At 35.4% G+C, this 22,948-nt stretch overlaps 1 protein-coding gene across 10 annotated transcripts in view; it reads left to right on the top strand.

The window, feature by feature from the left end:
• CEP152 (centrosomal protein 152) overlaps positions 1 to 22,633 on the top strand; it is a 72,736-nt gene extending 50,103 nt beyond the window's left edge. For 3 of the 10 annotated variants that reach the window (XM_055363273.2, XM_004056151.5, XM_055363269.2), the window contains 9 exons: positions 291 to 422; positions 4,011 to 4,661; positions 8,094 to 8,214; positions 11,948 to 12,115; positions 15,595 to 15,691; positions 16,243 to 16,346; positions 18,477 to 18,630; positions 18,873 to 18,976; positions 21,280 to 22,633. In XM_055363273.2, the coding sequence (XP_055219248.2) occupies positions 291 to 422; positions 4,011 to 4,661; positions 8,094 to 8,214; positions 11,948 to 12,115; positions 15,595 to 15,691; positions 16,243 to 16,346; positions 18,477 to 18,630; positions 18,873 to 18,976; positions 21,280 to 22,319 (2,571 nt within the window). In that variant the 3' untranslated portion in view covers positions 22,320 to 22,633. Of the gene's footprint in view, positions 1 to 290; positions 423 to 4,010; positions 4,662 to 8,093; positions 8,215 to 11,947; positions 12,116 to 15,594; positions 15,692 to 16,242; positions 16,347 to 18,476; positions 18,631 to 18,872; positions 19,449 to 21,279 lie in introns of those variants that run through there. The other 7 variants (XM_055363271.2, XM_055363270.2, XM_004056152.5 and 4 more) reach the window with 5 other exon arrangements.
• The last annotated feature ends 315 nt before the right edge of the window (positions 22,634 to 22,948 follow it).

The raw sequence follows: 22,948 nt of genomic DNA, 5'->3' as shown, positions 1-22,948 counted from the left end.
TTAGAAATGGTAATTGGTACCTCGTATGACACTTTCTAAGATAGTACTGGTCATCAGACATTCACAGATTCCCACTTCCTCTGTGGCATTTGTATGGGATGCTATGGGAAGTTTACAACAAAAGGATTAGAATCCACTGTTTGGGATAGGTAGGGTACTTGCAGTCAGTTTGACTTTATTATGTAGTGATATATGGTATAAAATACTGAAATCATAATTGCTGTTTAAAAATGGGGTCTTTTTTAAGTTTTATACTCCCCTTTACCTCTTTCTTTTGCAATGTCCTACAGGTAGAAATAGCTGTGCAAAATGCTCATCAGCGATGGCTGGGAGAACTACCAGAGCTGGCAGAGTATCAAGCACTTGTGAGGGCAGAACAGAAAAAGTGGGAAGAACAGCATGAGGTCTCTGTGAACAAAAGGGTAAGAGCTCTTCTGCAAAGACACTTCAGGAGGCTGTCTTACCTGACCCCTTCTCTTATCTCAGTCCTTGGAATTTGTACCTACTCATAGAATTGTTGAAGGATAAACATGTTGATACATGTTAAGCAATAGCTCAAAGCCTAGCAAGTGTTCTTGTCATCGTCAAGTTGTTCTTAGAGAAAGAATGTATCTTCCTATGAGGATAACTTAGAAACTATTTCATAACTCCCATTCTATCTTGCCCTATCTTTAGATGAAATTGAGAACAGGTATATATTTGTTTATTATTAGCTATACAATATCCTTTCACATTCTTAGAGATTGTTTTCTCTGTTGTGTTAGTAGTCTTGTAACATTCTTCTTGTTAAATAGCCAGTTCTCCTTTCCAGAAATGTCATGTTTCTTGACTGGAAAATACAGATATTATAACCATGTGTACTCTTCCAACTTAATTACTGGTTTAAACCAATTCTAATTAAAATGCCAACAAACTGAATGTATTTGAAGTTGACAAAATAATTCTATAAAATGTTTTTGGAAAAATAAAAGGACTAGATGTTTTTTAATGTTCTGGAAAAATTATAGTCAAGCCCTAACACATAATGGAATATATTGGAAAGCAACAACTCAGACTGTATTGAGTCACAAAGATAGAGTTCGTTTTAATTCAGTGCAATACAGATTTCAGAGGTAGGCCCTACTATAAATAAAAGCTTAATAAATTGTTTTAAAACAAGGGAATGAGGAATTATTTCATAATAGTCTTATGATAGCCAGGTAACACTTTGGAAAAATTAAGTTTACCCAATGTGTATCACAATAAACTCTAGGTTAATGAAGGAGTTAAACATTTTTAAATAAAAGTGTAGAAAAATTAAAAGAAAATTGAAGATTTCAGATCTGTACCATAATAACAACTCAATTTCGAGGCAACATATCCAATAGCAAAGATAAAGTAATAGGTTGAAATATGTTTTGTTTTTGTAGTAAAAAAGTAAAGGGAATAATAAAAATAAGAAAAATGGATAAAACATGATAAATTATAATCTATACTTTTTAGTATGTCTGAAATATTTTAAAAGGAAATTTAAGAGGGAGAGAGAGAAGAAACAATATGATTGTGAGGATATGTGTCTCAGAGCTCAGAAGTCAAGTAGAATAGTAAAGTTGAGTACAATGTAGAAAATAAAACAGGCCAAGAGATCTTTTCATAAGAACATAGAAGGCTGTATGTTTGTGAAAGCAGACATATAGAAATGAGAGAAAAGTGTTTTTGTTGCTTCTCAAACTTCAGCAGGCCTGAGAATCACTTGCAGGGTTTGTTAAAGCATAGCTATCTGGGCTTTCCTCCTAGAGATAATGATATAGTAGGTCTGGAGGGTGTCCTGGGAATTTGCCTTTTTTTTTTTTTTTTTTTTGAGATGGAGTCTTGCTGTGTTTCCCAGGCTGGAGTGCAGTGGCACAGTCTCAGCTCACTGCAACCTCTACCTCCTGGGTTCAAGCGATTCTCCTGCCTCTGCCTCCCAAGTAGCTGGGATTATAGGTGCCCGCTACCTCGCCTGGCTAATTTTTGTATTTTTAGTAGAGATGAGGTTTCACCATGTTGGCCAGGCTGGTCTTGAACTCCTGATTTCAGATGATCTTGCCCACCTCGGCCTCCCAAAGTGCTGGGATTACAGGTGGGAGTCACCACACCTGGCTGGAATTTGCATTTCTAACAGGCTCCCAGCTGGTCTTTGGACTACACTTGGATGTAAGTAGCACTATTCCAGATAATTATATCAGCCACAAAAAATAATGTCAACATGTTGTGCATCCTTCCTCCAAACCAAAAGAGGTCCAGAAAGGGCCGGTTCCATAGCATTGGCTATAGAGTTATTTTAAGATTAGAGTGATTAGTTGAGATCTGTGACAGTGTGAAGACAGTTTCTAGAATTCAGAAGTAGTTAAGTTGGTTCAGTGGTTCCCAAACTTTGCTGCACATTGGAATAACTTGAGGATCTTTAAAAAATACTGTTGCCTGGCCCCTACCCTTAAACTTTGTTTTGTGTGGGCCCTGGCCTGGGCATCAGGATTTTTAAAAGCTGCTCAGGTGATTCTAATGTGCAGCAAAGTTTGGGAACCACTGAGTTGATGAATGCTGTCAAATTCTCTTTGTAAAACTTCACATGAGAAAATGCACATTTTGGTAAGGTTGGGCAGGTCATAAAAATTCTGTGGAATCCATCACCTCTATCCGAGTCACCTGGGAATGACTTCCAGGCATCCATTGCAACATGACCTGTTTTCTCTAAAAACACTATTTAAACATGTTTCAAATCACTACTGAATTATTCTGCTGGTAGCAAAGGAATTTTGCAGTGAATTCTTTTGTAAAGCTCACCTTAGATAGTGGGTTCCTTTAGCAGAAAATTTATTTAGTAGGTACTCTATCCCATCATCCCAGCCATATATATAGTATTGATTAATGGTAACCACCATTGTCTAGGCCAAGCCTTTGGAGATGCCCAATTCTGTCTTTTGACACTAGTGCGTCCTTGTGCCTTCTTTGAATTCAGTTAGGAATTCAGTCAGGAATATTAAGAGTGAAAGGGACTCAAGGCCATTATCTACTCTACTCCTTTATATAGGTGAAGATGTTAGTGCCAAAGAGATTAAGTGACTTTTGCAAGGCCATGCATCCAAAAGTAATAACTACATAACATTTATTGAGTCCTTATCATCTGCCAGGCTCTGGGCTAAGTACTTTAAATGGATTATGTCCTTATGTCATTTAATCCTAAAGGATGCTATCAAATTGGCATTGTAATTATCCCCATTTTATAGATGAGGAAATTGAGGCTCAAAGAAGTTGAGGAATGGGCCTTTAGTTCTTCAGCTGGTAAGTTAATTCCAGCAGTTTGTCTCCAGATTCTGTTCTGTTAAGCATCTGTGCTAGGCTTCCTCTGCAAATTGGTGTCAGGATTGGAGCTTAGGTTTTTTGATTTCGCTATTACTTTTTAGTTATGTACTATCTGTTTTTTTCTGTGATCCACTAGTTCTATTATTCTGTCATACAAACAAATTAGACTAATGAAAAATGACTTTTTCTGTTTGGTATTGTCCTTTAATGAACTGTTCTAGCCACTAAAAGTGCATTAAAATACAGTTACACTTATCAGCAAGTAATTATGCAGGTGTGTGCTATATTCCTAAGTAATAGTAAAAAATCCTTATGAGTCCGCTTTTGCTTTAGGTAAAAGATACTTAATTTGTTGGGGGCACAGATAAAATTTGAGATTGTATCTGTATTAAGAAAACTAATATGAAATTTTTTCTCACATTAGTTTTGGCTAATTATATAATTATATGTGTGAGTGTTTATGTGTCTATACATACATATAAATACATATTTATGTATATATTTTGACCAGTTTAAGTATAGTGTAAGTATAGTTTTTAGAATAATGTCTTATCTAAAATCATTTCCTTTTAATTTTGATTTTACATTTCCTAGCTTCAGAGGTTAACCCAAATAGTTACCTTAATTTTTTTGCGAAGGAGGAGAATCATAAAGACTTTCAAAATGCATGTTGTTATGTTCTTTAGATATCATTTGCTGTTTCTGAAGCTAAAGAGAAGTGGAAGAGTGAGCTTGAAAATATGAGGAAAAATATACTTCCTGGAAAGGAATTGGAAGAGAAGATTCATTCTCTTCAGAGGGAACTTGAGTTAAAGAACGAAGAAGTCCCTGTGGTCATCAGGGCTGAGTTAGCTAAGGCTCGGAGTGAATGGAACAAAGAAAAGCAAGAAGAAATCCACAGAATCCAAGACCAAAATGAGCAAGATTACCGGCAATTTTTAGATGATCACCGAAATAAAATTAATGAGGTGCTTGCGGCAGCTAAAGAAGACTTTATGAAACAAAAAACTGAACTACTTCTTCAGAAGGAGACAGAATTACAAACTTGTCTAGACCAGAGTCGTAGAGAATGGACTATGCAGGAAGCCAAGCGGATCCAACTGGAAATCTATCAGTATGAGGAAGACATCCTGACTGTACTTGGGGTTCTTTTAAGTGATACCCAAAAGGAGCACATCAGTGATTCTGAGGACAAGCAGCTTTTGGAAATCATGTCGACTTGTTCTTCAAAATGGATGTCTGTGCAATATTTTGAAAAACTAAAGGGCTGCATACAGAAAGCATTTCAAGATACACTTCCTCTGCTTATAGAAAACGCTGACCCAGAATGGAAAAAGGTATGTTCCTGAGAGTGAGAGAAGGTATTGAACACCAAGAATGATTATAGAAGTTGTATATAGTGTTTTTTCCTTTTTTCGTTTTAAATTTTAGTAGATGTAAGTCTTATGTTTTTGTCAGTGGTTTAAAAAACTTTCTGTAGCGAAATCCAAAGGTTTGCATGTTTCGTTGCCAAAAAACTTTACTACTTCATAGTGTCACAAATACAAGACAAGATTTTAGCCTCTAAATATCTTTTTCCTAAAGAATATTTAGGACAAATACCTAATGCATGTGGGGCCTAAAACCTAGATGACAGGTTGATAGGTGCAGCAAACCACCATGGCACATGTATACCTATGTAGTAAACCTTCACGTTCAGCACATGTATCCCAGAACTTAAAATAAAATAAAGAATATATACTGTTCTTTCTAAGGGCCTGAGATTTCAGAAACTGAAAATTTTTTTTTCAAAATTCTGTTTTCTGGGCCTGACCACTTCATGAAATATGCATAATAAGAGTTTCTTAAAAGCTTGTAAAGAGTTTGGAAGCCTATTTATTGCCCTCAGTAAATTTATGTCTCATTTAGGCCAAAAAATGCCAACCAAGTACAAAGGTATTAATATAGAAACAAGCAAATAAATATGACTCACTCGCATAAAACTCTGAAGCCCAGTTTCTGGATGTACTATATATGTGCATATAGAATTAATTATATTCTTTTAGTTATATAAGTACTCTCTGAGACCAGCTTTTAATTTGTATGAAAGTTTCAATAAAACCAAAGTCTTGCTACCTTATGATCAAAGCAATTAGGTATGCATGAAAGATCCAGAATGATATTCTGAGCATGGTGATTAGCCAATTTCAACATTTGGGATTAGAGGCAGGAAAAAAAAAAAGCCAGTATTATAAGGTTTGTCTAATAGAGTTGAGACTTAAGAGTGAAGTTCCATCAAAATATTGTGATTAAAGAGTTTCAAGGCCAGGATTGAGCATTTGGTATTAATACCTACTTGGGAGAGTTATAAACTAGAAAAAATAACCTTGAGTTTCAGTTCCATATTCGATGATAACTAGATTATTATATTGGGCAATCACATAGTTGCTCACTGGAAAAATAAAATACAAATCCCCGGCCTAATTCCTTGGGTTTGGGTAGGATATGCATGGCACAGCTTAGCCTTTCTGGGTCCTGCATTTGAAACAGTATAGAATTTTAGAGCCAGAAGGGACCTGAAAGATCAGCTCACTCCATCCTACTTCACCGCAGTTGATATTTTTATCCTTGACCTCACAAAGGTGTTGCTACTGAGTAGTTGCCTTCAATGTAAAAATTACTGGGCAAGATCACTTCCCATGAATACTGCTTCACACTTAATTGAGATTTTTTGGAGAAAATAATTAAAATAACTTGGAGAAAACATATAATTAAAAAATTATAGCAGATTTGGAGATGAGAAATGATGGGAAAATCATGTTTACATGCTTTCGTTTGTAAGCATGTTTCGATTTTTATAACAGTTATAAAATCTGTTATAAAAATCAAGAAACTATGACACCTTTCTCCTACCATTAATATATACATATAAAATCAACCCTGGAGTCTTTTTACAGGGCTTATAATTGTGCAAGCAGTATAAGATCATCTGTGTTACTTAATGAGGCTCATAAGTCTATGGAGACAGAATCACATAATCTGGCTAAGAATTTAGATGTTTATGGCTTTTGTTGAGTGGGTCAGATTCCATTCCTGAGAAAAGGATGGCTTTGAAATGCCTAATCTGGAATTTGTCATAGAAGTAATACTTGACCTTCTGCCGTTTTCGAGCTATCTTCACTCAGGACCTTGAGGTAAAGCTATGATTATAGAGCAGTGATTTTAAATTTGTTACACAGGTGCTGTAAATGTGAGGAACTATAATTTATAATTTATTAACTCTCTAGTTTTAAAAATTGTTCATGGAAATTAAAACAAAAGATGGTTTATTAATATATAAAAACAAGTCCTCATTAAAATAACTGAGACAATCAAAAGTTTTTTTAAATGGAGAGGATGCAATGAATGAAAAATATAGCTTTCAAGAAAATGAATGCCATATCAAAATATATTAATACAGTAGTTCATAACAGATAAAACAAATATCAAATGGAACAAAATTTTCAAGCAAACTTAAGGATGTGTGTTGTCTCTTTTACCATCAAAGTCAAGTTAAAACTGAGACAAAAAGGTTGTTGCTTTTCTCCCTTTTCTGTCATCTTGACTTTTCTTCCCCAGTTTTGAGTAAAAACTGGAAGCACTGACTGCATTTTGGTTCAGGTTTTCCTACTCCTTTTGACCTCAAACCCATAGCTTCTTGATTGCCTCTTCTCTATAATTGCTAACCTCTGCTTCTGTTGGACATTGTAAGTAGGTTTTCTGACAATCAATTAAATGGTTTCTCATAATCAAAATCAAGGCTTCTAGAATCAGGCATATATAGTATGTTTTAAATAATCAGTAAGACTACTTTCTCCGTACCACCTATTCTGTTCCTTTCCGATTTAGTAGTCATCTTAAATCTGAAAACATTACCATAAAAATCCATTGATTTGGCTGAGCATGGTGGCTCACACCTGTAATCCCAGTACTTTGGGAGGCCAAAGCAGGCGGATCACGAGGGTTGAGGCAGGAGAATCGCTTGAACTGGGAGGTGGAGGTTGCAGTGAGCTGAGATCGTGCCAATGCCCTTCAGCCTGGCCGATAGAGGAGGACTCCATCTCAAAACAAAAACCAAAAATGAAAAATCCATTGATTTAGTAGCTGTATTGCTGTGACAAGGACTGGAACATAAAAACGTTCAATAAATATTAGTGAAGAAATGGTCTTGTGCAAGATGTTTAATTTAGCTAAGCCTCAGTTTCTGTCCTTAACTTTGGCATTCAGCTGGCCTTCCTTACAAAATTACTGTGTATGTTAAAGTATTTAGAAGCATATGAAGTACTATATAAATTTAAAATGATTTTTAACTGTTATTTTCAATTCATAGGAGGCAGAGGGTTAGCATTATTCTTGCTAATTAACTTGTTCCTTGCTGTAGTAAAAATGTTCTAGATTTTCAAGAACAATTCTGATTTTATATTGTCTTTCATGTGGTTTAATCATGTAAACCGTTGAAAAATCTCAAATTCACATATATAATGTGCAAACCATATCTTCTGTCTGTCTCATAGCTGCCCACCAGTCGCCTGTCAGACAGTGTTCTAATTTGGAAAGTTTCATAGGAAGCTAGTTCCTAGTACAGTGACAGTACTTATATAACACCCTAAGAAAAATATTGGCGATAGATAGTTCAGGCAAGATTTTTTTCAGGTAGTGTTTTCTCTTTGTATTTTTAATATTAACATTTTAAATATAAAATTGTATAAAGATTTTTACTAAGCATTAACTTTGAAGATACTTTATTTCAGAGAAATATGGCTGAGCTCTCTAAGGATTCTGCTAGTCGGGGCACTGGCCAAGGAGACCCTGGACCTGCTGCTGGACACCATGCTCAGCCCTTGGCCTTACAAGCAACAGAAGCAGAAGCTGGTAATTGGATTTTGTTCCCACCAGTCTTTGTAGCATCCATAATCACCCTTCTGAAGGGTTGCTTTGAGGATAAAAGGAGATCATAGATGTGAACAAATGGGTAATAATCGTCTGACTTAATGTCCCCTCTTCCTAGATTTCATTTTGTATTTAGATAAGAGGGTTAATTTAGGCCCTCTTCTTCTATTTATGGTTTTCCCTTCATTCACAAGTGATTCTTGTTACAAGGAGAATCATGAGAGTGTTAATGGAGAAGTCATGTTTTTATTCCCTGAAATCAAGGGTTTCACATCAGAGAATTGCCAAGTAATAGAGACTTTTTCATTCAAATTACTGAAACTAATTTCAATCACTTTTTAATGGAAATCTTTCTGAAATATATTAGATGTTTTCTAATTGATTTGTGAGTTTTTCTGAGGGCATGGGCAGTGTTTTTAATCTCTTCCTTTCCAACATATGGCAGAGTGATGAATTAATAGTTTAACTTTTCCGTAATGACTTAGACTCTTCATCATGACAAAAGAATTCTTGTACTGTACTAGAGCCACTTGTATTCAGAGCTTACTGAGGAGTATAGGACTTATATTGCCTATTCATGGAGATTTCAGAGCTAGAAATTTGCAAATCCTTTATTAGCTCCCATCTCTTTTAGCTTCTTGACCCTTTGCAGCCTACTCCTTTCCTCCCCACACAAACACAACAGCCTCTCTCTGCTGCTTATTTGCTGTTTCCAATGTAACCTGGAAAAGAACAAATAATTGCCAAGGCCAGTCATACCTACTAAGTAAATAACCTCAGTTTCCACACATTTCTAATTCAGAAGGCAATGTTACCAGAATCTTAGAGAATCTCTGCCTATACCATCTCTGCCTTTCTCATTGTTCACAAACCCTTTTCCCCTACTTCTAGGTTCTAGGTGGCTGAGAATATTTTACTGCCAATTCAGTGGATGATAATATTACCTTAATTTGTATTTTGCATTGTACTTTTTATGCCCTGTTTGGAATAGCCTGAGAATTCTCTTAATCTGTGAAATGAATGGGTAGAAACAAGTTTTGGATGTTACTTAGCTTTAGGAAGTCCTATAAATATAAAAGCAATTAGTTTTGGCCAAAGAAAAATCAGACTATAAAAATATTTTTCTTTAGTCTTTTTTCCCTTAAAAACAAACACATTAATAAATTCATTAGAAAGGATTAAATAATACAAAACATGTATTAAGTGATAAAGTCCTTTAAAATCCTACCACCAGAGAGTACCACTGTTGGATGTTTGGTTATATTATCCTAATATCTCATTATTATTTAAAGTACTTAAAACATTAATTATGAAATACTTAGTTCATTCAAAGAATATATGTATGCATCTGTAAGTTATGAAGCCTAGCAACCAGGAACCCATTATTCAGCTTAAGGTACAGAACATCACCAGTGCTGTTGACCACAGTTCTATGCCTGCAACCTCTCCCCAGTCTGAGCTAACAAATATTCTGATTTTCAAAAATTACTGTCTTTTTTAATGTTTTAATTATGTGTATGTACCCTCAAAAAGTTGTTGCCTTTTTGTGTTTTAACATTATAAAAATAGTTTAATACTCTATATTCTTTGTAACTTGCTTTTTTCTCGTTTAACAGCATGCTACTAAGATTTGTCTGTGTTGATGCAATAGCTCTAGTTCATTCATTTTCATTGCTACATAGTATTTCAGTGTATGAATATACTATGAGTTATCTGTTCTCTTGTTAGTGGTATTTGCATGAGTTCCAATTTTACAACAGTATCCTAGATAAAAAATATAAATGCAATTTATGGTACCATTGTGATGTTTCATTAATCCTTTAATGTTCATTAACATAAATGGCACCACTTAAATCAAACTAAAATGTCAGGAGAGAGCTAAGAATAATTTTGCTGGATCAATGACTTTACAGTAACATTTTGGCCCCTGAGCCTGTGCTAACTTGTATTCCTGCTTTATTATATCACTTATATTAATAGTCTACTTTTTAATCATTTTTGTATATTTTAATTTTATAAATTTTATGTATTACTAATGACAATGTCTGTTATTTATTGTGTACTTGCTCTGTGCCAGCTACTGTGCCAAACAGTTCTTATATATTTACATCTTCTAAAAGTTTTAAATCATTTTTTAAACTTGGAAATAATTTCAAACATATAGAAAAATAGCAAAAAGAAAAATAGTTGCGAAGAACATTCACATACCCTTTAATGAGATACACCTATTATTAACATTTTACTCCATTTTGTGCTCTTATGTATATATGTGTATGTGAATATTTCATTTTTTTATGAACCATTGGAGGGTAAGTTATATATACATTGTGACTTTTATGGCTAAGTACTTCAGACTGTATTTTCCAGGAATAGGAATATTTTCTTGTTTAACCTTAGTACAGTAAATTTAACATTAAAGTATTGTATTAATCTACTGTTGTATTCTAATTTTGTCAATTGACCCAATAATGTCTTATAGCATTTTTTTTTCTCTTCCAGTACAGAGGTTTGTCTAGGGTCAGCTGTTACATTTAGTTGTAATGTATCTTTAGCCTCCTTTAATCTAGAACATTTCCACAGCCTCTCTTTGTCTTTCATGACATTGACATTTTTGAGAAATATTCTCTGCTTCCACCTTCACTTTTTTTTAACAGAACTTTTCTCATTTGGGGTTTGTCTGGTGTTTCTTCATGGTTGATTCAGGTTGTGTTTTCTCAGCTGGAGCACTGCAAGGGGTGATATGTTGTTACATCTAAAAATTGTGGTGTCCATATGTCTTATTGGTGAGGTTACTTTTCATTACCTAGTGAATATGTTGTCTAATTTCTTCACTATATAATTACTGTTTTTTTTTTCACGCTTGCTTATCAGTTGATAAGCAATCTGTGGGAGACACTTTTTAAGACCATGCAAATATCTTCCTCTCATAAAAACCTTCTCTTGTATTTGGCAACTGTTGATGATTCTTGCTTGATCCAGTCTTTACTATGGTGGTTGTGAAATTATAATTCTTCCAACTTCCTCCCTCTATTTATCCCAGTTGGCACTAAGCATGTTGAATCAAGAATCCTTTCCTCTCATTTGTGTATTTATTTTATCTCTCTGTCCATCGATCCATCTACCTACCTACTTACCAACCCACCTACCTACCTACCATTCATAAAATTATTGGTATGACTCATAAATTCCTATTTTTAATACTTTATAATTCATTACTATATTTCATTAGTGCTCAAATTGTCCCAGATTCAGCTAGTGGAGCTCCTTCAAACTGGCTCCTATGTCCTTGTGACATGCCTGTATTTTTGAGTACTTTCTTACTTTCTGGCATAGGAAGATATTTCAGTCTTATTTTGTATATACCCTCCCCAGTACTGGAGTCAGCCATTTCTTGAAGATCCTTGACTCCTTTTAGTAGGGAATGGTATTCAATACCAAGATCCAGAGCAATAGATTTCATGACTATTTTTAAAGTAGATGGTAGTATCCAGTAGTGCCTTAGACAAGTTAGTTAATATGCTCCAAGTCACACAGACAGTAAGCAGCAGAAACAATATGTAAACCCATGTCTCTCTATCTTAAGCATCACACTCTTTCAGTCGTGCTGTAGCCTTTAGTCATGAGTCATCTGCTTTTCTTTCTGTCTTTTTTTTTTTTTAATGATAGTTCTTGGTCTAAACTGATATAAAAGTTTTCTGTCATTTAATTTTTGCAGATAAGAAAAAGGTCCTTGAAATTAAGGATTTATGCTGTGGACACTGCTTCCAAGAACTTGAAAAGGCAAAGCAGGAATGTCAAGATCTGAAAGGAAAACTGGAGAAATGCTGTAGGCATCTTCAGCATTTAGAAAGGAAGCACAAAGCTGTAGTGGAAAAAATTGGAGGTTAGCATTTAAAGTAGCACTGCTACCAATATGAATTTCTTTGATCCTTGTTGAAATGTTCTAATGTGACATTTTAGTTAATGTGTGCACTGATCCTCTTTTGGGATTAATATAAACTAATTTGGATCTTATTTTTACTAATCAAATTATTATTACAAAACTCAAAAGAGGAAGATTTCAGCTCTGATTAAAAGGTCACATTCCTTTCTTCCTTTCTTGATTAAACAGATATTGAGGGCCCAGTACATGTCAAGCAGGCTTCTAAGCACTGGGGATGCAGCAGTGAATAAATCATACAAAATTCCAGTTCTGGTGGAGATGTGTTCCCTTCCTTCAAGAAGCTTTTGGTTAAGTGAGGAGATCTAAAAACAGATTAACAAATAATTAAACGTTGAATGCTGTTGGCAGTGTTTTCCTCAGAAAGAAGATTGTTAATTCTACCTCTTATTAAAGTTAAGAAAGGTTTGACTAAGCCTTGAAAAATAGAGGTGTTTGCCAAGGAGAACAACGTTTGAGATAGAGGGAAAAGGCATAAACAAGGGCATGAGGGTCTGGACTGGCCTCCTTCTAGTCCATTCATCACAATGCTGTGAGGCATTTGGAAAGGGATATTTTCTACCATTTCCCAGTGCCCCTCTGAAGAAGGGAAGTTTTGGGGCTTAGATCGCTGCTCCCTCTTCTTACCTTTCAATATCGCTTATAGCCTATACGCTATACTCTACATTTGAAATGCTTCCGATTCCTGAGCTGGTCCTATTTCTTTTACTGCTGGACCTTCATTGCATATGATGTTTGTATTCTGTCCTGTACTTTTTCCCAACATTCTTTTTAGTCTTACTCTCGTCCTTTAGGATTCAACTCAGAAGATGCTTTATCTGCAAAGCCCTCCTTGATTTTCCCTAGTCAGGGTGAAGTGGTCTGCTCTTGTGTGGCCCTGTAGCATTGGCTCTTCCTCTATTATCACCATTACCATTCTGTATTGTAATTGTTTGGTCACTTGTCAGATACCTTCTCCAAATTCTCCAAGAATTTTCTGAGGAGAAGGAATATGCCATATCTTGTTCATCCTAATAGCCATGGTGCCCACCACATACCAGATAATAAATGTTTAAATGGACAAAAAACAAAATGCCAGGGTCCTAAATAATGGTGTCATTCAGAAAAGACCAGGTTAGTGAGTTTATTTTGTACATCCACTTCTTTCTCTTGCCTGGACACTGGCAATAATTCCCTGACTCTTTATGCTTCTAGTCTAGCCCCTCTAATCCATTCTCCATAGGGTAGCTGGAGCAACCTTTTTAAAAAGTGAATTGAAACATGACACTCTTGTTTAAAGCTCTTCAGTGGCTTGCCATGGCCTTCAGTATAAAACCAAAAACACTTAGTTTAACGGGGTTTGAAAAGTTCTTGATCCAGCACCTGCCAGCCCCTCCAACCTTGTCTTCCCCCAGCTCTCTTAATTTCTCTCAGTAGAGCCATAGCATGGATTTCATTGTTTTCTCTCTTCGCCAAAACATCCTGATCTCGTTTGGCTGGCTAACTCCTTCTCATCTTTTCCCCAATACATTACTTCCTCAGGGAGGCTTTCCTAACCACTGCAGACCTGTTTAGTCCTCCTGTTATACACTCCCCATAGTTCCTATGCTTTTTATAACATTCACCATCCTTGTAATCATTTGCTGTCTGTACTTCCCTTTGGAGTGTAGTCTTTATAGCAATAAGGATCAAGTCCTGTTCCAGCACTTAGCACAACACCTGGCACCATAGCACAACTCGGGAAATACTGCTAAGAGAAGCCACCTGTAACTACCACCGACCACTTATTACTAAGGCACTTATTACTCTTAGTACTTATTACTAAGAGATAGATAATAATTACTTTAAGACCGGAAAGGGTTTTAAGAATTTTGAGATTAAAAATTTAACAACTGCAATTCATTTTGCGATTACTTAGCTCTTTAGTAGAGGCCAGGAGGGTAAATGAGTTATTTGTCCAACTGTAGGTATATTTAAAACATAGATATGTTAAAATATGATGAAAACCAAGACAATTTGTTTTATAGAATATGGTGATAAGGGCAGTTGGATATGACTATTATTTATAAATAATAATATTTAGCACCATACTATTCTACACAGTGTTTTTTGAAGCTGATATCTTCTAAAACTCGTAGACTTGCAAATAATCGAAGAAAGTTGATATGTCACTCAAAACAATGAGTTGATACAAAGGGTCTGGGTCAGAATTTAAGTCAATAGTTTAATTGAAATTTTTTCTTAATATAACTTTAGTTGGTTATTATATCTTTGCTATTGAGATTGCTTCTTTGTTTCTTAAATTCTATTTTTCCACTCTCTTGGTAGCGTTTATTGAAAAATAGATGGGGTGGGAGTGAGTTGTTTAAAACAAAAAGTTATATCCATCGCCAGGAGGAATAGAGTAATTTTGTTCCTCAACTTACGGTGTGTTGAGAGGGTGGCATCATAGGAAACACGAGATGCCATGTTCACATTTATATTGGTATTTCCAGGCCTTGTGTAGGTGTTGTGCATTTGTTGTTTTATTTCTATTATAATCTGTAAGTTAACATTTGAAGAAAAGTTCAGAAAGGTTAATTTTTCCTAGGCTTATCAACCTTGTAAGCAGCAGAGTTAGAATGTAAACTGATGTCTCTGACTCTGAAATTCATGTGTTTTCCTTCATACCACATGGACTCTTACCAGTTTCCTCATCCTCTTTTTAAAAGTTCAAAGAATTGTAATCTCCCCCACCCTTAAGAAGGTTCTTTGTAATTCTCCCCACCCTTGAGAATGTACTTTGTGAGATCCACCCCCTGCCCCCAAAACATTGCTCTTAACTCCATCGCCTATCCCAAAACCTGTAAGAACTAATGATAATCCCATCACACTTTGCTGACTCTCTTTTCGGACTCAGCCCGCCTGCACGCAGGTGAAATAAGCAGCCTTGTTGCTCACACACACACACACACACACACACACACACACACACACACACACACAGTTCAAAGAATTGAAAATCTTACATTATTTCTGAAAAAGACACCTACTTAAGGTTAATTTTCTTTTTGTTTTATATCGAGGTGCATGTTCAGTGATCGTTTATATGAGCATAAACTGTCTACCAGGATCCATAGGGAACATGGAATTAGAAAACCTAGTAGGTTTCTACAGAGCTTCAGCACAGTTGGAAAACAAAACACAGGCATCTGAAACAGTTGAAACCCAATTCCAGGACAGTGTGTAACCCAAAGCAAGAAGAAGATGGGATACAGATTTTAAGTGCTGAGAAAACAGAGCAAGGGAATGGTCTGAGTAGGGTTTCTAAGGGAATGAACATTACAGAAAAGTGACTGGAAATTGCACAGTCTCTTCTATAAACATTTGTATTGGGAACTTAAGGGAAAAGAAGGCTTAAAAAATTTTCAACTGTCTAATATACTATAAACTTTCTGTTACAGAAGAGAATAATAAAGTTGTTGAAGAATTAATAGAAGAAAACAACGACATGAAGAATAAATTGGAAGAATTGCGAACACTTTGTAAAACACCACCAAGGTATACTTTTACTATTTTAAAGTGCTATTTTAAAGAAATCTAAGTACAAGTATCTTTAAATTTTTTTAAGTATCAGTTTTTTTGTTATACAGCAAAAAGTATAAAAAAGAAGAAAATCCCCCAAAACCTTATTTCCTGAAGATACCCTCTAGTGACCTCTTGTTTTATATCATTTAAGCCTCTTTCTACACATACTCCACATGCACAATGTGTTTTTAAAATTGAGGCTATAGTATAAGGTATTTTATAACTTTTTATTAATATTACTAGATAAGCATTTCTCCATGTTATTAGATATTCTCCTACATATGTTTTTCAATACCTGCATAAATTTTCATGTGGATTTACTGTTATTTATTGAAGCAACCATAACATTTATGTTGTTTCCATTTTTCCCCTATTTTAAATAACTGTATAGTGGAGATTGTTCTAGATGAGATTTTTAGCACTTCTCAGTTAACTTTATTAGAGTATATGGATACATATATATTTTTCAAATGAAATTTTTCAGTTACCATTTCAGTTTTTGTAATCTTTGGTTTGTTTTTTAGGTCATTGTCAGCAGGGGCCATTGAAAATGCTTGCCTGCCATGCAGTGGGGGAGCCTTGGAAGAACTTCGTGGGCAGTACATTAAAGCTGTAAAAAAAATTAAACGTAAGTTTAATTCTGAAGATTTTAAGGATGGCTTGGGCCTTTTTTATTATCACTGTTAAAGTAAACTCAGAGTTTACCAGCAGTAGTACTTTTAGGGAATTTTCCAAATTACCTTTTTCTTCAATCTTAAAAGAGATTATGGATACCTTTTCAAAATTATGTAGTCATTGATCATTTTTCCCAGATAATATCTTTTGGAAGTGATGTGAGAATCGTCTTATGTTTATATTGTTGATTTTCTTGTTTCTTTTTGGACACTAGTATTAAACTGAAAAGTTAATAATCTTACAACTTAACTAATTTGTAGTAAAGAAAATGTCACATGGGTTTTAAATGAGCAATTAACTATTACTTCCTACCATAAACTTTTTTTTTGAGATGGAATCTCACTCTGTCAACCAGGCTGGAATGCAGTGGTGGAGTCTTGGCTCACTGCAACCTCCGCCTCCTGGATTCAAGCAATTCTCCGGCCTCAGCTTCCTGAGTAGCTGGGATTACAGACATGCATCACCACACCCAGCTAATTTTTGTATTTTTAGTAGCGGCAGGGTTTCACCGTGTTGGCCAGGCTGATCTCGAACTCCTGACCTCAGGTGATCCACCCGCTTCGGCCTCGCAAGGTGCTGGGATTACGGGCGTGAGCCACTGTGCCCGGCCTCCTACCATAAATTTTAAGGACTGTGGAAGTGGATCTAGTTAGCAATTGTTCTGTTGTTTCTGGTTATTATTTCTCATAGCTATAAATTTATCAAGTCCTTGTCAGTACCAGGTTGTGCCAGCATATCCTGTAGAGCATTCTCCTGATGTGTGTTTTCCCTGTTTTGAATACTTCTTGGTTTCTAATTATAATATGCATAGAATGGATATATGTCCCAAAACAATAAGTAGTGTTTATGTAGGAAAAATGTATATTAACTTCCTAAAATTACATTTCTTTTTAACAAAAAGAGCAGGAAAAGTCTGAAGTTTCAAATATAATTGGTAGATTCAGAATCACGTGTAGATGTTCTACAAAGCTCATTCGGTATTTATAAGGGAATTTGCTTCTCCGTTGTTACTGGTGCTAATAAAGGGCATATTGCTACAAGCAACGCAACTTTTTGTTAATAATGTATTAATTGGGAAGTGGAATTTTAAGCATGTTTTCATCCTAATGTGATAACTTGTATGTATGTGTGTATATTATGTTTTAGTTATTTTTTAGAAAGTTGGTTGGAGGTTTTGTTTTGACATGTACTGCATTTCATTTTCCATTTCAAATAATGAAAAACAGTCTCCCAGTTAGTATTTTTGCATAGAACCGCTAATTTTCAGATGCTTACTGACATTAAGAGGAAGATTCCTGTATGAATTGGTATCCTTAATATAACAGAGATGGTGAAATTCTAGATGTAGGATGTAGTCTTGGATTTATTAAAAAAAAAAATAAAAGTTAGCCTTAGCTAATAGTAGTCCTAATCAAAGATATATTGAGTTAAAAAAAAAAAACTTGAAAGCTGTGGGCTATGTTTATATGTAAATTTCAGAGGCCAACTATAAGTCCCATCACCCTCCTTGTAGTCTCATTTTGTACATATCTCTTATGAATTATAATATTATATTTAGTTAGATCCTCAGAAAGTGCTGCTGAAAGAATTTTCAATAAATAATGGAACGTAAATTTTCAGAGCACGAGAGAATGAGTCTCTCCAGCTCATACTACCTCCTTTTCTTCTGTCTTTGTGTTTGCTTTTTCCTTTCTTTCTGCTTAACCTTTTCTCTATATTTTTTCTCTTTTCCTAACTGGACATAATGTACAACTGAAATACTAAGTTTCTGTACCTCATATTTACAGTATTTTCTTCACTAAGTGTTTTAGAATATGACAAAATTTAGCTGGGGAGTATGCCATGTTTCCTTACTATATGTAGCTGTCATCATTCCGAAAGAACTTATAGAGTACTTCTCATTTGAGTCTACCAAAATGATGATCTAAAATATTCCATTTTAATGACTGTGGAAAGTATAATGTTTAAACTATACTTAAAATCACTTCATCTAACAGAAAATTGATCTGAAGTCTGCCCCTCCTGTTTCTGAAAAAGTGCTAATAAACATACATTCTGTGGGCATTTTCTCACTTCCCTATAGGTGACATGCTTCGTTATATTCAGGAGAGTAAGGAACGAGCTGCAGAAATGGTAAAAGCAGAGGTACTGCGAGAACGTCAAGAAACCGCCCGAAAGATGCGCAAATATTATTTGATTTGCCTCCAACAGATTTTGCAGGATGATGGAAAAGAAGGGTGAGTTCAGTCTGAACAATGTGTCCTGAGATTACCAGGACAACATGTTATCATTTTTAAAGCATTTTCCTTAACCACTAAATTAACTATTTCTACATGATCAGCCATAGGGGGTTAAGAAAGGTTTATGGCTGTGCTACCCTAAATGTTGGAAGAGCCAATAAGAAAACAGAAACCATGGGGCTAAGGCAACTCATTTTTTCCTTTAAACTATATTTTTAATATTCTGGAATTCCCCACAGGGCTGAGAAAAAGATTATGAATGCTGCTAGCAAACTTGCTACAATGGCAAAATTACTGGAAACACCTATTTCTAGTAAGTCCCAGAGCAAAACTACACAGTCAGGTATGTCAAAGTGAGTCACCAAATGGTTTTTCTATCTCTTCTTCTTTAGCTATTTAATATTTTCAGTATGAAGAAGGCAGGGAAGGTAAGGAGTGAGAGTTAATTTGTGAAGTTGTGTATGTTTTACTTAAACTAGAAGTTTACACAAAAAGAGTACACAGTTTCCAATTTAAGTAGGCAGACTGAGCAGGCCCATCAGCTTCCTATTGCTGCTTCCATCCCTCGAAATGATAGAAAAGATTTTAAACAACAAATAAAAAATGAGAAAAAGAAGAAATTATAAGTGGGTTTTAAAAAGTTGCAGTGGGCCAGGCATGATGGCTCACACCTGTAATCCCAGCACTTTGGGAGGCTGAGGTGGGAAGATCCCTTGATCCCAGGAATTTGAGGTTGCAGTAAGCTATGATTGTGCCACTGTACTCCAGCCTGGGTGAGAGAATGAGGCCCTGTCTCAAAAAAAAAAAAAAAAGTTGCAGTGGATAGACCAGAAGCTACAAGAAATCCCTGAGAGAAAGAAGACAGTATAGGATGGAAGATGGAAACCTCAGTTCAAAACCACCAGGAGATGACAATTGCAATTAGGAGCAATATCAAAACTGTTCCACATATGAGGGTGATATGTTCCAGGAGAAATAGAGGGCCTAGGGGATATGAATGGGGTAATTAGTTGGTGTTCTAAACCAACAGCAACCAGGTGGGGTTAATCCGCTCTTTATTTCTTCTTCTCCCCTCTCTTCCCCAACCTCAATATTGAGCTGGGCAACAACAACAGGAACAAAGAATCTGGGAGCAGGGCAGTGCTCCAGGTGGCTAGCCATATCAAGCAGGAACTGGGAGCCGACATGCCTTGGGAGGCTGAGATGGGAGGATCACTTGAGTCTGGGAGGTCAAGGCTGCAGTGAGCTGTGATCGCACCACTGCTCTCCAGCCTGGGAAACAGAGCAGACCCTGTCTCAAAAAAAAAAAAAAAAAAAAAAAAAAAAAGAGTAACCAACAAAGACATAGAACGTATAACTTTAAAACTGGTAAAGGAAAAACTTGGAAAAAAACATTTTCAATCTAACAAAATCAGGAAAGAGGAAAAAAACCTAGAAAGCATGGGTAAGTAGGACATAATAGTAGTTTGAAACATCAACAATCACACTAAATATAAGTAGGTTAAACTCATATAAGTTATTAAAAGACCACAACTTTCAAATAGGGTTTTTAAAAATGTGGAAATTTGCTATTTTTACAAGAAGAACATCTAAAATTAAAAATCGGGATGGAGAATGATATACCAAGCAAATGCAGTGTTGATATTAGATAAATTATAGAGGTAAATAAAAGATTAGATAAATTAGAGTTAGCATTAAAAGGGACAAAGCTGATAGTTCATAATGATAATGGAATAGTCTCCCAAGAAACTATAATTGTTTTCTTTCTGTAGATCATACAGCTTTATATAAAGCAAGAGCTGATAGAAATACATGAAAAAGACTGGTAAATTCCCAATCACACTGGGAGATTTTTAACATATCTGTGGGGAAATGGGTTCTTGAACCTCTGGAAAACTTGAAGCTGAGATTGTTCAGGGGTCCATGAGTCTGATATTGGTAAACATTCCTCATGTACAAGCCAAAGATTATTTGTATAAATTTTGGAACGGTGATGTGAACCTTAGGTATGAAAAGGCAGTAACATATAACAAGAAAATAATTTTCTAGATCTGGGGCAACAGTGTGCAAATAATGTCCCCGGTAGAGAAGCAAATCCTTTTCATGGACTCTAGGGCTTGCTACTCTGAGATACAATGCCTCTAATTTCATGCTATGTGGCTGCTTTGTCTTTGATCAGATTTAGTGTCTTAGGTAATTAAATCAGAAAGTCTATTTAGCTATTCTAGAAGTGTATGTGTAGGTATTGGGTGGGTGGGGTTCTTTGAGCGAACTTGTCAGAAACTCCATTCTTAACATCAGAATCAGGGCAGGACTGAAAACACTGTGGCTGGATCTTGAAATTGCTATAACATCTATTGCAGAAAATGATAGGTCAGATGGATAGCAATAATAATTATATGTCAGATCTTAGTAACAAAATTACCAAGCTTTATCTAGTGGATATATGTAAAAGAATATTTTTAAATGTCCAGCATTGATGTATTTTCTTTAAGAATTATTGCAGTATATAAGCATTCTTTGGGAATACAGTATAAAAACATAAATTTTTTCTTATTTTTAATTTTTTTATTTTTTTGTTCAAGGATGAATCTTCCCTTTAAATATTAATTTTCTCTTAATTTCGTGTTTCCTTGCACATAATAGCACTGCCCCTAACTTCAGAGATGCTGATTGCAGTTAAAAAATCAAAAAGAAATGATGTGAATCAGAAAATACCATGTTGTATTGAAAGCAAATCAAATAGTGTAAACACCATCACCAGAAGTCTGTGTGAACAAGCTCCCAAGAGGAGGGCAGCTTGTAACTTACAAAGGCTGTTAGAGAACTCAGAGCATCAGAGCATAAAGCATGTGGGATCCAAAGAGACACATTTGGAATTCCAGTTTGGGGATGGTAGTTGCAAGCACCTAAACAGTTTGCCAAGGAATGTTTCTCCTGAGTTTGTTCCTTGCGAAGGTGAAGGAGGCTTTGGTTTGCACAAGAAGAAAGACCTACTCAGTGATAATGGTTCTGAATCACTTCCGCATTCAGCTGCATACCCCTTTCTTGGAACCTTAGGAAATAAACCCTCACCTAGATGTACCCCTGGTCCTTCTGAATCAGGATGCATGCATATAACCTTTCGCGATTCTAATGAAAGACTTGGTTTAAAAGTATATAAATGCAATCCACTAATGGAAAGTGAAAATGCTGCATCTGAGAAAAGTCAAGGTTTGGATGTTCAGGAACCTCCAGTAAAAGATGGAGGGGACCTTAGTGACTGCTTGGGCTGGCCTTCCAGCAGTGCAACCTTATCCTTTGACAGTCGTGAAGCATCATTTGTACATGGTAGGCCACAAGGAACTTTGGAAATACCAAGTGAATCTGTTAAATCCAAACAGTTTTCACCATCCGGTTATCTTTCAGACACAGAGGAAAGTAATATGATTTGTCAAACAATGAAATGTCAGCGTGATCAAACTCCATACCTGTCAGAAGAAACCACGTATTTGGAGCCAGGAAAGATCAGTGTGAATTGTGGACACCCATCTCGTCATAAGGCTGATACATTAAAGTCAGATTTCAAAAAACTGAGCAGTACATTACCATCTTCAGTGTGTCAGCAGCCTTCAAGAAAATTAATTGTTCCGCTATCTAGCCAACAAGATAGTGGCTTTGATAGCCCATTTGTTAATCTAGACTAATTATGGTACAGTATTTAAGAAGAATCATTAATATATTAACAAAAATGGAAGGGAAGACCTCATACTGAAAAAGATTGTGAGCCCTGCCTCTTTTGAGATGTTTTAATAACATCTGTTATATAAGTAAAGCATTCTTCTAAAATTGCTTGAGATATTTATGTTGCCTTAATATTCCAAAGGCCTGATGGTGTATGTATAATCTGCTTTTGTGTGGTGCTTATTTTTGGTTTCTAAACCATCTATTTTTATACTTATAAATTGACTCACTCTGCGGTGTTAACTTATTTAAATAAACTTGCATATGGTCTGTAGAATTGTTATGAATTATTTTGTGGTTCAGAATACAGAAATGTCATATTGGCATCATGTTTGAAATTCACCCAGAAAAAAACATAAATTTTGATTATTTGTATGTATTAGTCAGATTTAGTTTTTGAAATTAGTCATGTTTAATGAGGCTATAAACTTAATCTACATAGACTTTTCCTAGAAATATCTACTCAAAATTTTGATCTTTTTTTCAGTTAGAGGTTTTCCAGGGTTTACTACAAAATACATAGCTATGTCCTGGTTTTATTATTTAAATATTAGTCTGACTTTTTTAGTTCTTGCATTATTTCAGATCATCT

The sequence above is a fragment of the Gorilla gorilla genome, chromosome 16 (genome assembly GCF_029281585.2).
Source record: "Gorilla gorilla gorilla isolate KB3781 chromosome 16, NHGRI_mGorGor1-v2.1_pri, whole genome shotgun sequence".
NCBI classification, from domain to species: domain Eukaryota; kingdom Metazoa; phylum Chordata; class Mammalia; order Primates; family Hominidae; genus Gorilla; species Gorilla gorilla.
The sequence above is the reverse complement of the archived record's forward strand: the minus strand, read 5'-3'. Positions and strand labels throughout refer to the sequence as shown.